This window comes from Oncorhynchus masou, chromosome 24 (genome assembly GCF_036934945.1).
Source record: "Oncorhynchus masou masou isolate Uvic2021 chromosome 24, UVic_Omas_1.1, whole genome shotgun sequence".
Classification (NCBI taxonomy): Eukaryota; Metazoa; Chordata; class Actinopteri; order Salmoniformes; family Salmonidae; genus Oncorhynchus; species Oncorhynchus masou.
In genome coordinates this window covers 102085234-102107023 of record NC_088235.1, presented here as the reverse complement: position 1 = coordinate 102107023, position 21790 = coordinate 102085234, and the positions used below count along the sequence as shown (strand labels likewise).

The following is a 21790-nucleotide window of genomic DNA, read 5'->3' as shown; positions in this document are numbered from 1 at the left end:
GAACAGTCTTTGAGCGTGGTTGAAACACGTGATCAAGATCATCTCCTATGTTTCTACTGTCCACTGATAACGTTACACAACTTTCACAGAGTAGCATTGAGCGTGATGCTGCATTCACTGTCATGAAGATATTACAAACATGTCTTAGATAACAGTTTCAGATGAGGTTGGAGACACAATTCTTGAAGATCTGACAGCATTTGAAACCATAGTAAAGGGCGGGAAAGTCTGCAGACTAATTCCAGTAAAACATCCCCATGGTAAAGAGCATTGAACTTTGTCACTGACTGTCTGTCTGACTGACTGTATCAGTGTCTAGTCTGTCTGTCTGTCTGTCTGTCTGTCTGTCTGTCTGTCTGTCTGTCTGTCTGTCTGTCTGTCTGTCTGACTGTATCAGTGTCTAGTCTGTCTGTCTGTCTGTCTGTCTGTCTGTCTGTCTGTCTGTCTGTCTGTCTGTCTGTCTGTCTGTCTGTCTGTCTGTCTGTCTGTCTGTCTGTCTGTCTGACTGTATCAGTGTCTGTCTGTCTGGCTGGTCTGTCCTCTGATTGTATCAGATTGCCTGTGAAGTAATTGCTCAAACTTGTCTGTAGCTTCCGTGTGAGTATCAGATTGTGTAAGGACAATAGCTTCAAGTCAAGGACAATATCAAGTTTGACTGTTCCTTTTCCTTCTCTGGGATTCAAACTCTCACCTGGATGAGTTTGAACAGGTCAAATCAAGAGAACTAGGGTAGCATACAACTTTCTACTGCTTCACATGGAAATCCACTGTTTGGACTAACAACAGAAATATCAGAGAGATCATGTCATTGATAACAGTTTTATTGACAGTGTATAACATGTTACCCTGATGCTGGTTGCTGCAACACTAGGTTAGAGAACAGGCAGTAGACTGTCAGGGTGAGAGAGGCGGAACTACCAGAGAGGGGATGTGAGCGTCGAGCAGAAACACACTCACACACACACACCCAGCACGGCGTTTCCCAACCCTCCCCACGTCAGAGCCTGAGGCTTGGACCTTACTCATAGTCTCAGTACATCCAGACTGCTTCCTGCGAGCCCAGACTCTCTACAGGACTTAACCCAACCAAGACGCTCACACACACAAGATGGGAGCCTGTTGCCTGGAAAAGAAAGAGAGAAAGTTAGGAAAACTTCACGGCTGGAGGAAGGTAAAATTATCTTGGATTCGATTGGTTGAAGATTTTTCCTAGTTTGAAGCTTTTAATGCACTTATTTGTTTTGGAGAAAAAATCTATTAGTGTATTCTTCAAAAGTTATTCAAAAGTAATTTCTTGTGTCATGGGCAGTTGCTTTTGGGTTTTGCCAATGCTGCATGGTTTACTGAGTTTAGTTTTGTTTTATGCTGCTTCTACGTCTCTGGAAAAGTTATTTATCTGCCTGCAAGTCTTTATAATGATATTTTATGCATACCTTATGATATTTTATGCATACCTTATGATATTGTGTGCATACCTTATGATATTTTGTGCATACCTTATGATATTTTATGCATACCTTATGATATTTTGTGCATACCTTATGATATTGTGTGCATACCTTATGATATTGTGTGCATACCTTATGATATTGTGTGCATACCTTATGATATTGTGTGCATACCTTATGATATTTTGCATACTTTATCTGGGATATTTTGTACGATTTTGAGAAGTACACCAAGGTAAATGGATTGAATGCTGGTTCTTTGTCTTGACTACAGCGGAGTGCACCTCTGTGTAAAGCTGCAACAATCTAGGATGCTTTGTCTGAGTAAGGCTGTGCCCTGCAGATAGAGTCAAGCCTGTGTGGGGCTCTCAGTCGAGTTTCTGTGCTACTGCTTTGAGTGCACTGATGAATTCTAATCAGTTCATTAAGTTAGTTCAATATTATAGAAAGTAGATTTTTTTAAGAGTCGTTAAGAGTTGACAGTTATTTGCGGCAGTTGGTTGAATGTGTTTAAGGACATTGCTTTGTTGTTATTTTATGGATCTTCTTCCACCATCTCGGTCGGAACAAACGGGATGTGTTAAAAGAGAATAACAACTCTGTTATTTCCGTTAATCTCTGATGCATCTGAAAGTGTCCAAACCAAGTTGTTGAGTTAATGTGGAATGTGGCCTGGCTGATACAGTGCATTTGGAAAGTAGATTGATAAGGATTTTTTAAATGTAATCCATTTTACTATAAGGCTCAAATGTAACCAAATGTGGAAAAGGTCAAGGTGTCTGAATACTTTCCGAATGCACTGTAAGGGGTGTTTCCATGCCCTGCTGCATTGAGGGAGAGGAGACCGGGGGACAGGGTCACTGTGCTGCAGTCAGTCAGTCACCAACCAACGCCGTTATTAAGGTTGAGTTATGAATTGAGTTTGCTGTGAACATTTGGAGCTCCTCTCAGCCATCTCACTCTCATACAAAGGCCTCTTCGAAGACAAAACTAGAATGCTTTTCTTTACATCACAAAGTTGTGTGAAGCATCCTGTTGATTTCTAGATGGTGCTTAAACATCCTGTTGATTTCTAGATGGTGCTTAAACATCCTGTTGATTTCTAGATGGTGCTTAAACATCCTGTTGATTTCTAGATGGTGCTATAACATCCTGTTGATTTCTAGATGGTGTTTAAACATCCTGTTGATTTCTAGGTGGTGTTTAAACATCCTGTTGATTTCTAAGTCATGCTTAAACATCCTGTTGATTTCTAGGTGGTGCTTAAACATCCTGTTGACTTTTAGGTCATGCTTTCAGGTGATTTGTGTGAAAGAGTTGACATCTATGGTGAGGTGGTATTGAGTACCTAAACACCTACACATGAAGGCAACGAGGAGAGTGTTCGTGTATCTGACTGATCTCTCTTTCTGGAGGTTTAGATAGAGCTGATCTCTCTCTCTCTCTCTCTGTAGGTTTAGATAGAGCTGATCTCTCTCTGGAGGTTTAGATAGAGCTGATCTCTCTCTGGAGGTTTAGATAGAGCTGATCTCTCTCTGGAGGGTTAGATAGAGCTGATCTCTCTCTGTAGGTTTAGATAGAGCTGATCTCTCTCTGGAGGTTTAGATAGAGCTGATCTCTCTCTGGAGGTTTAGATAGAGCTGATCTCTCTCTGGAGGTTTAGATAGAGCTGATCTCTCTCTGGAGGTGTAGATAGAGCTGATCTCTCTCTGGAGGTTTAGATAGAGCTGATATCTCTCTGGAGGTTTAGATAGAGCTGATCTCTCGCTCTCTCTCTCTCTCTCTTTGTATGTTTAGATCGAGCTGACCTCTCTCTCTTTCTCTCTCTCTGGAGGTTTATATAGAGCTGATCTCTCTCTCTCTGTAGGTTTAGATAGAGCTGATCTCTCTCTCTCCCTCTCTCTCTCTCTCTCTCTCTGGAGGTTTAGATAGAGCTAATCTCTCTCTGGAGGTTTAGATAGAGCTGATCTCTCTCTGGAGGTTTAGATAGAGCTGATCTCTCGCTCTCTCTCTCTCTCTCTTTGGATGTTTAGATCGAGCTGATCTCTCTGATCTCTCTCTGGAGGGTTTAGAGCTGATCTCTCTCTGGAGGTTTATATAGAGATGATCTCTCTCTCTCTGTAGGTTTAGATAGAGCTGATCTCTCTCTGGAGGTTTAGATAGAGCTGATCTCTCTCTGGAGGTTTAGATAGAGCTGATCTCTCTCTGGAGGTTTAGATAGAGCTGATCTCTCTCTGGAGGTTTAGATAGAGCTGATCTCTCTCTGGAGGTTTAGATAGAGCTGATCTCTCTCTGGAGGTTTAGATAGAGCTGATCTCTCTCTGGAGGTTTAGATAGAGCTGATCTCTCTCTGGAGGTTTAGATAGAGCTGCTGACCACAACTGAACCCTCTCTGAGGGGAACTGAAACACTGTGTGTCAAAGCATTGAGTCACTTGCCTTTACTTCTCTTTTCTTTCTTTGTCTCTATTTGACTCTTTAATCATCTATTTTCCTTTTTCTCTTTTGTCATGCAGTTTCTCAATTCCTCGTACTTTTTTATTTGTGAGCTAATGATGGCATACCTATGTATACACACAGTGTTGTTCGCAGCCAGAGCCGGACTGTATTGAGTTAGTCAGAGGAAGTGAGAGGTAGTGTGTATACGAACTCTCTATGGGGTTGGTCTCTATCTGTAAACGTACTGAAGAAACATATGTCATGGTCAGTCTTACCCCATCATAACCACATTGTAATCACTGTGTGTCATACGTTTACCAAGGCTGGGGAATCAAACGCAACTAGATAAGATTACCTGGCACTGGATTTGTGTGTGCTGAAGTTATATTATTACGGAACATTTGATAAAAACATGGACTTTACAAATCCCCCATGTTGAGCAAGAGTCATGTTTTACAGTCTATTCAGCTGCAGCCTGTCTGAGGACATAGTGCCCACTCGTGGCTGGAAGAGGAAATGAAATATAATGTTGAGTTTGGAGGTCCTCAATCAGTGGTGTTATTAACTCAAGTAATTTCAAAAGATGCCACAGTACATGAAGGAAAGAGAGAGCCAATGCTCCTGCTTGTCTGTCTGTCTGTCTGTCTGTCTGTCTGTCTGTCTGTCTGTCTGTCTGTCTGTCTGTCTGCCGTTGGTGGGGAGAGAGGGTGGGGAGAGAGGGAGGGGAGAGAGAGGGGAGAGAGGGTGGGGAGAGAGGGTGGGGAGAGAGGGAGGGGAGAGAGAGAGGGTGGGGAGAGAGAAAAGGTTACAAAGTGATAGAGAGAGTGAAAGAACGGAGGGCGGAAAAGCAGAGAGAGAGAGAGAGAGAGCTCCGGTGTCAGAGAGTTGAGCTCCGGTGTTAGAAAGTTGAGCTCCGGTGTCAGAGAGGTGAGCTCTGGTGTCAGAGAGATGAGCTCCGGTGTCAGAGAGTTGAGCTCCAGTGTCAGAGAGGTGATCTCCGGTGTCAGAGAGTTGAGCTCCGGTGTCAGTGAGGTGATCTCCGGTGTCAGAGAGTTGAGCTCCGGTGTTATTATACTAATAGCAAGTGGCAGCAAAGAGAGAAATGGACATGTAAGTGACTGAGTGAGGAAGAGGTGGAATGAAAGAGGGAGGAATGCGGGACTAGTGATTTTACTCAGCAGGAAACCCTGGTGTGTCATGGTGACAGCTGGGCTGCAGTGTTCAGAGGGGGAGACCTCCTCTCACTGAAACTGCCACTAGCCAGCCAGCCTCACCACTCTCCATGGTCACATGAAGCTGTTGCCATGGTGTTGGGATGTTCTGGTAATTGGCGTTCTCACACAGAGTGGAGAAGAGAGAGAGTGTTGATATCTGATATCAACTCAAATTGGCGAAGGATGCAATTACCAATTTTTCTTCCTCTCACTCCGTCTCTCTGGTGTTTTCTCTCGCTCCATCTCTGGTGTTTTCTCTCACTCCGTCTCTCTGGTGTTTTCTCTCACTCCATGTCCCTGGTGTTTTCTCTCACTCCGTCTCTCTGGTGTTTTCTCTCGCTCCGTCTCTCTGGTGTTTTCTCTCACTCCGTGTCTCTGGTGTTTTCTCTTACTTCGTCTCTTTGGTGTTTTCTCTCACTCCGTCTCTCTGGTGTTTTCTCTCACTCCGTGTCTCTGGTGTTTTCTCTCACTTCGTCTCTTTGGTGTTTTCTCTCACTCCGTCTCTTTGGTGTTTTCTCTCACTCCGTGTCTCTGGTGTTTTCTCTCGCTTCGTCTCTTTGGTGTTTTCTCTCACTTCGTCTCTCTGGTGTTTTCTCTCCGTGTCTCTGGTGTTTTCTCTTTCGTCTCTTTGGTGTTTTCTCTCCGTCTCTCTGGTGTTCTCTCACTCCGTCTCTTTCTCTCGCTTCGTCTCTCTGGTGTTTTCTCTCACTCCGTCTCTCTGGTGTTTTCTATCACTCCGTCTCTTTCTCTCGCTTCGTCTCTTTCTCTCGCTTCGTCTCTCTGGTGTTCTCTCACTCCGTCTCTTTCTCTCGCTTCGTCTCTCTGGTGTTTTCTCTCACTCCGTGTCTCTGGTGTTTTCTCTCGCTTCGTCTCTCTGGTGTTTTCTATCACTCCGTCTCTTTCTCTCGCTTCGTCTCTTTCTCTCGCTTTGTCTCTCTGGTGTTTTCTCTCACTCCGTCTCTTTCTCTCGCTTCGTCTCTCTGGTGTTTTCTCTCGCTCCGTCTCTCTGGTGTTTTCTCTCACTCCGTCTCTTTCTCTCGCTTCGTCTCTCTGGTGTTTTCTCTCACTCCGTCTCTTTCTCTCGCTTCGTCTCTCTGGTGTTTTCTCTCGCTCTGTCTCTGGTGTTTTCTCTCACTCCGTCTCTTTCTCTCGCTTCGTCTCTCTGGTGTTTTCTCTCACTCCGTCTCTTTCTCTCGCTTCGTCTCTCTGGTGTTTTCTCTCACTCCGTCTCTTTCTCTCGCTTCATCTCTCTGGTGTTTTCTCTCACTCCGTCTCTTTCTCTCGCTTTGTCTCTCTGGTGTTTTCTCTCGCTCCGTCTCTTTGGTGTTTTCTCTCACTCCGTCTCTTTCTCTCGCTCCGTCTCTGGTGTTTTCTCTCACTCCGTCTCTTTCTCTCGCTTCGTCTCTCTGGTGTTTTCTCTCACTCCGTCTCTTTCTCTCGCTTCATCTCTCTGGTGTTTTCTCTCACTCCGTCTCTTTCTCTTGCTTTGTCTCTCTGGTGTTTTCTCTCGCTCCGTCTCTTTGGTGTTTTCTCTCACTCCGTCTCTTTCTCTCGCTCCGTCTCTTTGGTGTTTTCTCTCACCCTGAAAACCTCTAATATATCGGCTGTGGATAATGAACAGCCACTGTGGCTCTGCTGACAAATGTCAGGCAATAGAAAGAGAGGAGGAGGGAGGGAGACAAAAAAGAAAGAGATGTACAGTATAAGACGTGCCGTTCCGTCTCATTTCTCCCATTACTGCTCAGTGATGCAAGCTTCTCCCATGATTCTCTCAGTACTCTATTAAACATGGCTGAATGGCAGCACTAGTCTGTGATCCTCTGGCAGAGAGATCAAATAGAGAGGCTTTCCTCATCTTTGCCTCTGTCAGGGAGGAGGGAAGTGGGTTATCTGCAGAGGAGAAGAGGGGAAGAGAGGAGAGGAGGATAGAAAAGAGGGAAGGGGTGATATTGTATCTCTGGATCCCATTCCCACCCCTCCCCCACTGCCTGGTTGTGCTGCTGGGGGCTCTCCCCTCCACTCTGCTCCACTTTCCTTCAAATCATGTGTGCTATGTACAGCGTGTTGCTGAGGATGACAGACTAGAAGTAGGGGAAAAGAGAAAGGAAACGGGAAACAGAGAGAGAGAGAGAGTATAGAGAGAGACAGGAGGGGAGAGAGAGAAATGGAGAGAGAGAGAGAGGAGGAGAGAGAGAGAAAGGGAGAGAGAGAGCCAAGAGGAAATGGAGCGAGAGAGAGAGACAGAGAAAGGGAGAGAGAGAGCCAAGAGGAAAGGGAGCGAGAGAGAGAGAGAGAGAGGGAGGGCAGGAGGAAGGAGAGAGAGAGAGAGAGAGGGGCAGGGGGAAAGAGAGAGAACGGGGAGAGAGAGACAGGAGGAAAGAGAAAGAAAGGGGGAGAGAGAGCGAGGCAGGAGGAAAGAGAAAGAAAGGGAGAAAGATAGGCAGGAGGAAAGAGAAAGAAAGGGGGAGAGAGAGAGAGAGGCAGGAGGAAAGAGAGAGCGAAAGAGAGACTAGAGCCATGAGGAAAGAGAGAGGATAGAGACAAGAGGAAGGAAAGAGAGAGAGAGAGAGAGAGAGAGGATTGATAGAGACAGGAGGAAAGAGAGAGAATAGAGACAGGAGGAAAGAGAGAGACAGGAGGAAAGAGAGAGAGAGACAGGAGGAAAGAAAGAGAGGAAGAGGATTGAGAGAGACAGGAAGAAAGAGAGAGAGGAAGAGGATTGAGAGAGAGAGAGGATTGATAGAGACAGGAGGAAAGAGAGGGAGAGAGAGACAGGAGGAAAGAGAGAGAGAGAGACAGGAGGAAAGAGAGAGAGAATAGAGACAGGAGGAAAGAGGGAGAGAGAGAGACAGGAGGAAAGAGAGAGAGAGAATAGAGACAGGAGGAAAGAGAGAGAGAATAGACAGGAGGAAAGCGAGAGAGAATGGAGACAGGAGGAAAGAGAGAGAATAGAGATGGGAGGAAAGAGAGAGAGAATAGAGACAGGAGGAAAGAGAGAGAGAGAGGATTGAGAGAGAAAGGGGAGAGAGAGAGAAAATGAAAGAAGAGAGACTTAGGGAGAGAGAGAGCCAGGGAGAGAGAGAGACTTAGAGAGAGAGTCAGGGAGAGAGAGAGCCAGTGAGAGAGAGAGCCAGTGAGAGAGAGAGCCAGGGAGAGAGAGAGACTTTGTGAGAGAACCAGTGAGAGAGAGCCAGGGAGAGAGAGAGCCAGGGAGTGAAACCTAGAGAGAGAGCCAGGGAGAGAGAGAGCCAGGGAGTGAAACCTAGAGAGAGATCCAGGAGGAGAGAGAGCCAGGGAGTGAAACTTAGAGAGAGATCCAGGGAGTGAAACCTAGAGAGAGATCCAGGAAGAGAGATAGAGAGAGAAGAGAGCTGCAGCAGATAGAGAGTAGTAGAGTGAGATGAATACAGTGGAGGAACCCCCCTCCAGTCAGATGAGCATCGCAGTGCTTTACCTTTTTTCTCTCCTCCTCCTCTCTCCATCCCACTATTTCTTCCCTCCTCCCCTTCTTGTCTTTTATTCATCAGTGCTCAGAGCCCCCCTCAGCTCCAAATCTAGCTCATAGCTCCAGCTGCAGCCCAGTTCTGTGGATCTCCTAGCCTAGGACGGAACCACTAACCCTGACTACAGCTACAGTCTGCTACCTTCTCCTCTTTGGTATTGGTATTTGGTATCCTCTTACCAAGACATGGAGAGCCTCACTGAGACATCTGCTGAGAGAGAGAACGACCAGCCATCTTTAACTAGCTGTTATATTAGCCGTTGAGCCAGAGAGCCAAGGGAGCAGAGAAGAGGAGAGAAGAGGAGGATTATTTTTAGCACTAAAGGAGTCCCGTTCATCTGCCTCTCTCTATTTTACCACGCTGGATTACAGTAGTTCTGTGGCTGTTGCTGCTGGCTCTCTGTCCTATAGGGAGGGAAAACCGGGTTCCAAAATGCCTGAAGCTAACTACCTGCTGTCTGTGTCTTGGGGTTACATTAAGGTGTGTATTGTGTTGTTAGCTGACGTAGCTGCACAGGATAACATGCCATGACATTATATTTACCTTCTGGTTTTGGTGTTTGAGCTGTTATAGTATTTTGGTGATGTTTTGGTGATGTTTTGGAGGGAGTAAAACTAAAGCTGTGTGGTTGTGTTCTATGCAGTGTGGTGGTTGTTTGGTCCTAGGTGGTCTGATGTTATGTAGCTGAGCTGAGGCTCCATCTTGGTTGCATCTTTGCAGAACACAATAGTGCTGTGGATGGGGCTAGGAATCTCTCTCTCTGACACAGAGACAGTGCTACTGTTGCTGCAGAGGCAGTGCTTCCCTACAGCTGTGTTGTATGCATGGTTTTCTCATAGGCTGTATAATACACTGCAGATCTGCAGGTTTCGCAATATGAATGTGAAAATAACCAGATGGAATCTGCACTGCATAATATTATCCTGAAGGGATTTGATTTGTTGATCTGAAAACAATAAAATGGTTATTTTCCAAATCCCTTTTTGTCCTGAGTGTGTGTAATGTTTAGAGATTTGCTTAGAGATTTTGTTTGTTTGTATAAAGCTCGGATGAGCATACAGTACCAGTGACTGTGCTTTTACACGGTATTCTCCTGCACCATAATGTCTTCCAGCTTTTCCAGTAGTTTCCAGGATACTGACGTTTTCCCCCTCTCCTCTGTATCTTCTTTTCCAGTTCAAGAGAATGTTGAACCGGGAGCTGACACACCTCTCAGAGATGAGTCGCTCCGGGAACCAGGTGTCCGAGTTCATCTCCAACACCTTTATGGGTAACGACCTGATCTCTCTCTCTCTCACACACACACACACACACACACACACACACACACACACACACACACACACACACACACACACACACACACACACACACACACACACACACACACACACACACACACACACACACACACACACACACACACACACACACACACTCTCTTTAGGTAAATCCATTGCTTTTGATGTGTGATTCTTCCAACACACTTCTTATAGACTGCTGAAGATCAATCATGCACACACAATCAATTGAACACACTTTCATACACCCACACTTGTACACACAAATACACATGTCTTATATCTCACACATGTGTGTATATAGTATACCGCAGTGTGTGTGTGTGTGGGATTCTCCCTCCATTTTGTCTGAGTCTGGATGCTTGATGCGGGGGTGTACTGTAAAACACTGCCCCATTACCTCTTGTTAGTATTCATCCATCACTCCCAAGGCCCATTAAAACAAAACCAGATAGGAAAAGCCTGAAGCTTTGAGGTGGTTGGCTGGCTACACACTTCTTAGTGAGGTGCCTCTGCTGCTGGTTGATTGACAGGTAAGCTTGTTAGGCCACATCAGAACCAGTGGATAGAGAGAGAGAGGGGGGGGGGGGTGCCAAGTCGTGACTCTCTGGTTGCATCCCAAATGGTACCCTATTCACTATATAGTGCACTACTGTTGACCAGAACCCTATGGGCTGGCCCTATGGACCCTGGTAAATGTAGTGCACTACATATGGAATAGGGTGCCATTTAGTACAGAAGATATGTGTGGGAGAGGAGGAAGGACAGAGGCAGGTAGAAGAACAGACACTATGGACACCCGTGGCCTGCTATCTACCTGCATATGTACTGTACGATGTGTGATGCACTGCCATCTGAATCTAGTCCCCTCTAGTCTCCCACTGCAGGGTCTGAGCTAGAAGATGGGGAAGAGAGATTGTGAAAGGGGGGGAGATGGAGAGAGATGGAGAGACTGGTATTACGAGGTGAGGTGGGGGTACTGTGGAACCCCCTCACAGATAACTGAGCCTCCCATTCGGTGACTCATATCCCTTTTAATGTATCTCTCTTTCTTCACCCCATCCCCCCTTCCTCTCTCCATCGCTCCATGCCTGAGGAAGTTAGTGCGTAGATCAGACACAGATGGGAGATGGGAGTTTCTATCACTCTACCACTCCATAGTTCCCTGTGGGACCGAGCAGTAGGAGTGGTTTGCTGCAGCTGGTTGGCTACACATTAACATGGGAAAGAGATACAGAGAAAGCATTAGGAAACAGACAGCTGATAGTTTGTCCTGAGCTGACCACTGACCATTGATTGGAATTATATTTAGAATTATGTTGCAGCAATATCGAGCTCATTGTTTCTTTAGAAAAACAAGGCAAGGGGATAACATTGTTGACATTTATAGCTGCCATTTTCAAGTTTCCCTCTCTACATTTTCCACCCACATTGTTTCTGTATTGTAAGGTCTTCCTAGGATGCCTTGTTAGAGAGAGAGTTGAACCCTTCATATGTGCGTGCATCATATTGGGCAGCTCATCCCTATGGGACTGTGGGTTGGGGATGATGGTGTGTGTGTGTGAGGGCCATTCACGTGCAAGGTTTTCTCTCCTCCACAGCTGTTCATTCCACTCATCCCATAACACCCTGGCTGAGTTGGTTCTTTCCGGCTTGCTACCACGGTAACAGCCAGGCATAACCCATTAAGGGAATTTTAAAATCCCAAATCCACCCACACACTCTCTCTCCATCTCACTTTTTCTCTCTCTCTCTTTCTCTCTCTGGCATTTGGGTTTCACTGATAGCATATAGAGCAGGCTGGAGGATCAGAATTTCAGCAGAATAAACATGAGAGAAATGGAGAGAGAGAGAGAGGGAAGGGAAAGAGAAGGGAAGGGAAGAGAGGATACCTAGTCAGTTGTGCAACTGAATGGATTCAACTGAAATGCGTCTTCTACATTTAACCCAACCCATGGAGAGGAGAGAGACATGACAGTCTAGTCTGGGCCTCAGGGAATCAAGGTCACATTAACACTCCACCTGCATAGAACATTTTGAATTGGTAAAACCACTTCCTGACAGACAGACAGACAGACAGACAGACAGACAGACAGACAGACAGACAGACAGACAGACAGACGGCCACATGTCAAACAATACAGCTTCATCAGCAACACACTCTAATAAACACACACTCTAATAAACACACACTCTAATAAACACACACTAACATTTATGGAGGAAGTGTCTGCTGTGTGCTTATAAAACCAGGTTACCTTTTTATATTATGTGAGGATCCTTATAAAACCCATAAAAATGCATTCTATTTCAATGGCCAAACCAAATGTCCTTCCATTCATAGAGTTCTGGTCCATTGTGTGTGTAAGAGAATGGGAGAGTGGATTTAGTGGCATGTCTGAGAAGCTAGTAGACATTGTCTCAGTGGTGATAATGGTGGTAATGGATTACTGTGCCAGTTTATTGCTCTTCCCCTGTTTCCCATGCATCACATGTTATAGCATGCTTAATCACCCATGCTCTATTATGACTGAAGGTGGAGAGGGAGAGAGAGAGGGAGAGGAAGAGAGAGGAGAGAGAGGGGGAGAGAGGGAGAGAGAGGAGAGAGAGGGAGAGAGAGAGGAGAGAGAGGGAGAGGGAGAGAGAGGAGAGAAAGGGGGAGAGAGAGGGAGAGAGAGGAGAGAGAGGGAGAGAGAGAGGGAGAGGGAGAGAGAGGAGAGAGCGGGGGAGAGAGAGGAGAGAGAGGGAGAGAGAGGGAGAGGAGAGCGAGGGGGAGAGAGAGGAGAGAGAGAGGAGAGAGAGAGAGGCGAGAGAGACATAGAGGGAGAGAGAGGGAGCGATAGAGGGAGAGAGAGAGAGAGAGGGGTAGAGTGACAGTGGTAATTGAATAACCCTCAGAGGAAAGAGACATGTTAGTTCAGCTATGAGAGGCAGCACTGTTCATTGTAATGACATTACTAAACTGAATGGGCCATCGAACCTTCATCCTCTCTTCTCTCTGTGGTCTGACAAACATAATGGCATGGAGTGTCCTAACCCAAAGAGATGTCCTCTCCCCCCTCAGACAAACAGAACGACATGGACATGCCATCTGTGACGCCCAAGGAGAAGGCTGGTCGGGAGAGGAAGAAGCAGCAACAGCTGATGACTCAGATCACTGGAGTGAAGAAGGTCTCTTATGGACCCTCCCTCTCCAACTCCTCCATCTCACGTTTCGGGGTCAAGACGGACAAGGAGGACATGCTCTCCAAGGAGCTGGAGGATCTGAATAAGTGGGGGTTGAATATCTTTACCGTGTCCGAGTACTCCGAACATAGACCTCTCACCTGTATCATGTACGCCATCTTCCAGGTAGGTTATAACTGGCTATACACTCCTACACACACACATGCATGCCTGCACGCACATACAGTGCCTTGCGAAAGTATTCGGCCCCCTTGAACTTTGCGACCTTTTGCCACATTTCAGGCTTCAAACATAAAGATATGAAACTGTATTTTTTTGTGAAGAATCAACAACAAGTGGGACACAATCATGAAGTGGAACGACATTTATTGGATATTTCAAACATTTTTAACAAATCAAAAACTGAAAAATTGGGCGTGCAAAATTATTCAGCCCCTTTACTTTCAGTGCAGCAAACTCTCTCCACAAGTTCAGTGAGGATCTCTGAATGATCCACTGTTGACCTAAATGACTAATGATGATAAATACAATCCACCTGTGTGTAATCAAGTCTCCGTATAAATGCACCTGCACTGTGATAGTCTCAGAGGTCCGTTAAAAGCGCAGAGAGCATCATGAAGAACAAGGAACACACCAGGCAGGTCCGAGATACTGTTGTGAAGAAGTTTAAAGCCGGATTTGGATACAAAAAGATTTCCCAAGCTTTAAACATCCCAAGGAGCACTGTGCAAGCGATAATATTGAAATGGAAGGAGTATCAGACCACTGCAAATCTACCAAGACCTGGCCGTCCCTCTAAATGTTCAGCTCATACAAGGAGAAGACTGATCAGAGATGCAGCCAAGAGGCCCATGATAACTCTGGATGAACTGCAGAGATCTACAGCTGAGGTGGGAGACTCTGTCCATAGGACAACAATCAGTCGTATATTGCACAAATCTGGCCTTTATGGAAGTTTGGCAAGAAGAAAGCCATTTCTTAAAGATATCCATAAAAAGTGTTGTTTAAAGTTTGCCACAAGCCACCTGGGAGACACACCAAACATGTGGAAGAAGGTGCTCTGGTCAGATGAAACCAAAATTGAACTTTTTGCAACAATGCAAAACAATGCAACACAGCTCATCACCCTGAACACACTCCATCCCCACTGTCAAACATGGTGGTGGCAGCATCTTGGTTTGGGCCTGCTTTTCTTCAGCAGGGACAGGGAAGATGGTTAAAATTGATGGGAAGATGGATGGAGCCAAATACAGGACCATTCTGGAAGAAAACCTAATGGAGTCTGCAAAAGACCTGAGACTGGGACGGAGATTTGTCTTCCAACAAGACAATGATCCAAAACATAAAGCAAAATCTACAATGGAATGGTTCAAAAATAAACATATCCAGGTGTTAGAATGGCCAAGTCAAAGTCCAGATCTGAATCCAATCGAGAATCTGTGGAAAGAACTGAAAACCTCACTGAGCTCGAGCTGTTTTGCAAGGAGGAATGGAGGAATGGGAAAAAATTTCAGTCTCTCGATGTGCAAAACGGATAGAGACATACCCCAAGCGACTTACAGCTGTAATCGCAGCAAAAGGTGGCGCTACAAAGTATTAACTTAAGGGGGCTAAATCATTTTGCATGCCCAATTTTTCAGTTTTTGATTTGTTAAAAAAGTTTGAAATATCCAATAAATGTCGTTCCACTTCATGATTGTTTCCCACTTGTTGTTGATTCTTCACAAAAAAATACAGTTTTATATCTTTATGTTTGAAGCCTGAAATGTGGCAAAAGGTCGCAAAGTTCAAGGGGGCCGAATACTTTCGCAAGGCAATGTATATGCATGCAATGCAGACACACACACACAAACACACACAGACAATATGGTACAGCTGTACATGGGTACTAAGTCATATCCTTGTGTCCCCTGCAGGAGAGAGACCTGCTGAAGACCTTTAAGATCCCGACAGAGACGTTTGTGGCGTACATGATGACCCTGGAGGACCACTACCATGGAGACGTGGCCTACCACAACAGCCTCCACGCGGCAGACGTGGCCCAGTCCACACACATCCTACTCTCTACACCAGCCCTCGATGTAAGTTACCTAACCCCTAACCCCAGTCCACACACATCCTACTCTCTACACCAGCCCTCGATGTAAGTTACCTAACCCCTAACCCCAGTCCACACACATCCTACTCTCTACACCAGCCCTCGATGTAAGTTACCTAACCCCTAACCCCCACACCAGCCCTCGACCTGAGTTACCAAACCCCTAACCCCAGTCCACACACATCCTACTCTCTACACCAGCCCTCGATGTAAGTTACCTAACCCCTAACCCCCACACCAGCCCTCGACCTAAGTTACCTAACCCCTAACCCCAGTCCACACACATCCTGCTCTCTATACCAGCCCTCAATGTACCAGCCTTTATACCACACCCTACCATTACCTCACCCTTATACCACACCCTACCTTTACCTCACTCTTATACCACACCCTACCTTTACCTCACTCTTATACCACACCCTACCATTACCTCACCCTTATACCACACCCTACCATTACCCCACCCTTATACTACACCCTACCATTACCTCACCCTTATAGTACACCCTACCATTACCTCACCCTTATACTACACCCTACCATTACCTCACCCTTATACTACACCCTACCATTACCTCACCCTTATACTACACCCTACCATTACCTCACCCTTATACTACACCCTACCATTACCTCACCCTTATACTACACCCTACCATTACCTCACCCTTATACTACACCCTACCATTACCCCACCCTTATACTACACCCTACCATTACCTCACCTTTATCCCACACCCTACCATTACCTCACCCTTATACTACACCCTACCATTACCTCACCCTTATAGTACACCCTACCATTACCTGATCCTTATCCCACACACAACCATTACCTCACCCTTATACCACACCCTACCATTACCTGAACCTTATCCCACACCCTACCATTACCCAACCCTTATCCCACACCCTACCATTACCTCACCCTTATCCCACACCCTACCATTACCTGACCCTTATCCCACATCCAACCATTACCTGACCCTTATACCACACCCTACCATTACCTGAACCTTATCCCACACCCTACCATTACCTCACCCTTATCCCACACCCTACCATTACCTGACCCTTATCCCACATCCAACCATTACCTCACCCTTATCCCACACCAAACCATTACCTCACCCGTATCCCACACCTAACCATTACTTCACACTCATCCCACACCCTATTATTACCTCACCCTTACCCCACACCCAACCATTACTTCACCCTTATCCTACATCAGCATTACCTCACCCGTATCCCACACCCTACCATTACTGCACCCTTATCCCACATCAGCATTACCTCACCCTTATCCCACACCCTACCATTACCTCACCCTTATCCCACACCCTACCATTACCTCACCCTTATCCCACACCCATCTGAGCTAATAGAACTCCACATTAATGCTCTGTCCTTACTCTCACCCCAACCATTGAATCTTATGGTTCTGTAAGTCTTCCCCAGGGTTTTCAATCGCATTCTTTCTAAGTCATCTTCCCTCAGTCTTTAGACTTAAACCAAAAGTTATCCCCTATTCCTCCCTCTCTCCTTGCCCCCTCCCTCACCCCATTCTGTTTGTTCTCACAGCTCCATTCTCTGTGGTTCTATATATATACAGTGGAAACTCATCCATGACGTAGTTAACAGCGTGACCTAGCCCTCAGCATGTCACCAGCCGCTCTCCTCCTTTTTGACAGTCACCCCATCCGTCCCTCCATCCCTCCATCATGTGTACAGCCCTGCTCTTACAGCCAGTGTCAAACCGCTATGTATGGGTGCCTATAGAGAGACAGAGACATGGTTAGCATAAGATAGTCATTTCGCTAATGTAGGCCAGCACTCATCTGGCTCTGACTAGTGTTTACACTATGTTGGCTGTTAGCGATAGCAACCCTAGCCATGGGAATCAATGGGAGTGGGCTGCACTGGGATTAGCTGTTCCCTGTAGCTGTTCTGTTCTTTGACTGTTTCTCTTGAGAAATTCTTAACCCTGGACCCTCTCTCTCACATAGGCGGTCTTCAGCGATCTAGAGATTTTGGCGGCCATCTTTGCTGCAGCAATCCATGATGTAGACCACCCGGGGGTGTCCAACCAGTTCCTCATCAATACCAGTGAGTCTTTATCTTACACTTGTTACTGTTATGTGAATAATGTATAGAATAAATACATGAGAATTATCTATAGATACTGTATAGATATCCATATTCATTAACTATGTTGAACAAGTGACTGATTCATTGTCTGTTGTCTCCCCCAGACTCTGAGCTGGCCCTGATGTACAATGATGAGTCCGTGTTAGAGAACCACCATCTAGCTGTGGGCTTCAAGCTGCTGCAGGAGGACAACTGTGACATCTTCCAGAGCCTGACCAAGAAGCAGAGACAGAGCCTGAGGAAGATGGTCATCGAAATGGTTCTGGCCACTGACATGTCCAAGCACATGAGTCTGTTAGCTGACCTGAAGACCATGGTGGAGACCAAGAAGGTGACCAGCTCTGGGGTCCTGCTGCTGGACAACTACACCGACAGAATACAGGTGGGCTTATCTTCATCATCATCATCATCATCATCGAGACTTAGTAACATGGTTTAGATTGTGGTATGACCTCTGCTCCTTCACTCCATTTTCACCTGTCTCCTCCTGCTCTCTTCTTCAACCCTGTTCATTCATTCTCTAGCCATCTTTCTTCTTCTCGCTTTCTCTCCTACCACGCCATATCACTCTCACCTTCTTCTCTCCCTCCGTCTCTCCGTCAGGTGCTGAGGAACATGGTTCACTGTGCTGACCTGAGTAACCCGACCAAGTCCTTGGAGCTGTACCGTCAGTGGACCGACCGCATCATGGAGGAGTTCTTCCACCAGGGAGACAGGGAGAGGGAGAGAGGCATGGAGATCAGCCCCATGTGTGACAAACACACTGCCTCAGTAGAGAAAAGCCAGGTATGACACTGGACATACAGAGACACACATACATACACACTCCGACTCCTGAGTCACCACTGTTCCCTTTCCCTTCCTCTCTCTAGGTGGGTTTCATAGACTACATCGTCCACCCTCTGTGGGAGACGTGGGCTGACCTGGTGCACCCTGATGCTCAGGACATCCTGGACACTCTGGAGGACAACAGGAACTGGTACCAGAGCATGATTCCCCAGAGCCCCTCTCCTCCCTGGGCCACGGAGCAGCGGGAACAGGGTGGAGGTGAAGGGGGCCAGGTGGGAGACAAGTTCCAGTTTGAACTCACCCTGGAGGAGGAGGACTCTGAGGGTACAGAGAAAGATGAACAGAGCCAGGAGGATGAGGAGGAGGAGGAAGATGATGTTTTGGGGGAGTCGCCTCGGTCTCCGGTTGACTACTTTGACTGTCAGGACTCCGAGGAATCCATGGAGCCCACGTCATCCATAGCGATAATTACCCACGATGCATCACCCACAGACACTTAATGGGCTCTGCTGCACCGCAATGGTGGTTGGTTTAATGTTTTAAACAGGAGAAATCCTGCAGCTGTGCTTTTTAACAAGCCCACGGGGGTCTTAGTTTGAGCTCGCATGGGGCGTCAGTTTCAACCCCTCCATCCTTGCACCGTTAGGAGCCGGCAACAGACAGACAGTTTCTGTGGTCGGCTACGGAGTTCTCAGGAAAAATGCTGCAAACATTTTGGGCCTGAAGGACTGACGGAAAGGCCTCTGAGGAAATGAATTGAAGGACTTGGGCCAATCTGGGAAATGGTTGTTTTTCCATCCCGACTGGCATCTGAAATGTCGACACTACTACTGAGAGAAGTTTTGTACCTTGTGACTTTTTTTTACTGAAATGGGATGTCATGAGGTAGCTTATGAACTACTGATTGATGAACATGAGTTTATATAGAGAGAAAAAAAGTAACTTTTTTCTTGTATCATTTGTCAGAGGACTTTTATGTGCCTTTTTACTATTATCTTTTGAATTGTTTTTTAATTTATTGAACACACTTTAGTATGAATGTTGTTGTTTTTTCTTTCTTTTTCGAAAGCTCAAGAGCAAAATCCTTTTATATCTCAGACAAAGAGAACAGTCTTCCTACTACTATTGGGCAATAGAAGAAATCCAAACTAACTTAGACAAACAATTCCTGGACATACTCATCAAATGCTAAAACATGTTTTCCCATAATATGAAATACACATTCTGTCATCTTAATCCATGTACAAAATATATGTTTCTATATGGAAATTAAATGTACACAATGTACACATTCGTGTTGCATGTCTAGATTGTCAGACCTCACTGTAGACAAATGGTAGGCAGATAGATGTTCACTTTAGCTCCAGAAAACAGTTACACAACATTCCAACATCTAAACTGCTTCCCCACAATCTCCCTCATGGATCAAATCCTGATATCGTTCAGACTCAAAACAAATGTCAACATCATAGACAGAAATAGCACTTGGCAGCCAAAGCAAAGTTTCTTATCACATGCAGTTGGAAGGCTATTTCCAGCTTCCTCTCGAGGTATCCTGCTGTCGTCTATTAATCCTACTGGACCAAAGATTCCCAAACCTAACTGGTTCTGATAATGTAACAATCTAACTTCGGAAGGACCCCCTATCCCTGTAGAATCAGGACCGGTCCAGATGATGAAAGGTGGCCGGGCGGCTGCATGTCTAGAAGTCAGCTGCACTATAATTATTCACATGGTTCATACAGTTCAGCTATTTATTCATCCACCTAATAAAAGGGAACGAGGTTCTGCTTCTACCCATTGACCTTAATCTTCCCTTCCCACTAACTGTATCACATTTCCTGACCGGACGGGAAGTTTATCAGGATTTAGTCCGTTAAATGTAATCCTCTGCTGCAGAACCCAAACCCGAGGAGAAAAATACTTATTGTTGAGAACAAGAGGATGATGACCCACAGTAGTAGATTATCTAGAGATGATGTGACAGAGACACCAAACCAAAAGGCCCCGGACAGTGTAATTCACTGTCACTGTGGGTCAGCATTAAGACCGTCAACTCCAGGCAGCCTGCAAGGCAGATTGTCCTTTACAGGCCTCCATGGCTGGTTTTCATGATGGCCTATTCAGCATCTATGACCTATTTCCATTATTCACTTAGGTTTACTGACATACTCAAAGGTACTTCAACTACCTTATTGTCTATAACCTCACTCACTCCAGCAGGCTTACATGGTAATCGTGTGCGTCGATGCGTGTGTGTCGATGCGTGTGCGTCGATGCGTGTGTGTGTGTGTGTGCATGTCATAAAATGTGAGAGTACGTGTGTGTACACATGTTAGTCTTTGTCACCTAGGCTCAACATGACTCCTCTTATTGTCTGTCACTAGAGCTCAAGCTGGTCCTTTGCTGTTTATAACAGTGTATTCATTACATTCAGTTGTACTGTACATAAGAATACTGTTTCAGTCAGTGTAAATCTATTTTAATTTATATGCACTTGCATTACCTGGAAGGGGAGTGTCTAACATGTACAGGGCTCTGCGTCAGAGGCTTTTTAGATCCTCTATTTGTGTTTTTATATTATAGAATAAGTCAATATATATTCGCACAAATGTTTGAGTGCCCTGAGCAGCAGCTAAAGAGACATATTCACAACGTGTAGGTTTACAACGCATAGAGGACATGTTAAACAACAGAGGCCTGGGTATAGCTATGATAAGCTGTGGAGAAGCTTTGATACTGTAGTCTATCACTAGTCCACACCGAGACGTTCTCCTCTTAGCAGCTTGTAGTAGTGACTAATCCATGCTCCTCTGTGCAACATTTTCAATGCAGATTGCTGATGTGGGGTTCAGATCTACTGGTTGGACAGAAGTAAGGAATAACAACAGAAAGACAGACAGAGTGTCTGCTCCTTTACTCGTCCTCCCATGTAAAGTAGTTCAGGGGGATTCTTGGTGGCATGCTGACATCATCACGTTCTGAGCTGAACGTGATGAATCGTTACAAACATGTGATCTTCTTGTAATTGATCGTGCTATTGTGAACTATTTTGATTTGACAAAAACTTGTTAGCAGTTTTGAAATTCAAATTTGTCACCAGTATAACATTTTTAATCTATGTTAAACATTTTGGTCCGAGTTGTGGTTAGCCACGCTTGGCACTATCTGCATGAGAGATGTTTTTTATTTGACATGTCTTTTGAATACCTACCTAACGCGTTACAGTCGCAGCGGACATATTAAATGTTTCACACAATGTATGGTATAATATTGTATATTGTGTTAAAATATCAGAAAATACTTTTTCTATGAAGTGATTAAAAAACAAAGCATGAATATCTCTGTCTCTGTGTCCTTATTTCACAGTGCTAGCAGCAGCTCAACCATCACACTGGATATGTTTTAATGTGGCGAGACAAGCACTCACTGTGACATCCCCCTAACAGACAGTCTGGTCCTAACATGACATAAGGCCCACAGTGACACACTAGCTGTAGGAAACCAGGCACTTCTCTTCATTCGCCATGGTCCAAAGATGTGTAGAGTTTTATTGGTAGAGGCTGTCTCAGTTCTTGAAAGCCTCAGCCTTTCCTCGAGCACTTCAGTGTACACACACACACAGACACACACACACACACACACCCTTGCAACCTCCCCTG

At 45.6% G+C, this 21790-nt stretch overlaps 1 protein-coding gene across 3 annotated transcripts in view; it reads left to right on the top strand.

Moving 5' to 3' along the window:
- The window catches only part of pde4ba (phosphodiesterase 4B, cAMP-specific a), a 112904-nt gene extending 91435 nt beyond the window's left edge, over positions 1-21469 (top strand). The window contains exons 1-8 of one of the 3 annotated variants that reach the window (XM_064935924.1): positions 965-1171; positions 9780-9873; positions 12969-13255; positions 15007-15171; positions 17198-17297; positions 17444-17721; positions 17943-18125; positions 18212-21469. In XM_064935924.1, the coding sequence (XP_064791996.1) occupies positions 1109-1171; positions 9780-9873; positions 12969-13255; positions 15007-15171; positions 17198-17297; positions 17444-17721; positions 17943-18125; positions 18212-18628 (1587 nt within the window). In that variant the 5' untranslated portion in view covers positions 965-1108 and the 3' untranslated portion in view covers positions 18629-21469. Of the gene's footprint in view, positions 1-964; positions 1172-8638; positions 9084-9779; positions 9874-12968; positions 13256-15006; positions 15172-17197; positions 17298-17443; positions 17722-17942; positions 18126-18211 lie in introns of those variants that run through there. The other 2 variants (XM_064935925.1, XM_064935923.1) reach the window with 2 other exon arrangements.
- The last annotated feature ends 321 nt before the right edge of the window (positions 21470-21790 follow it).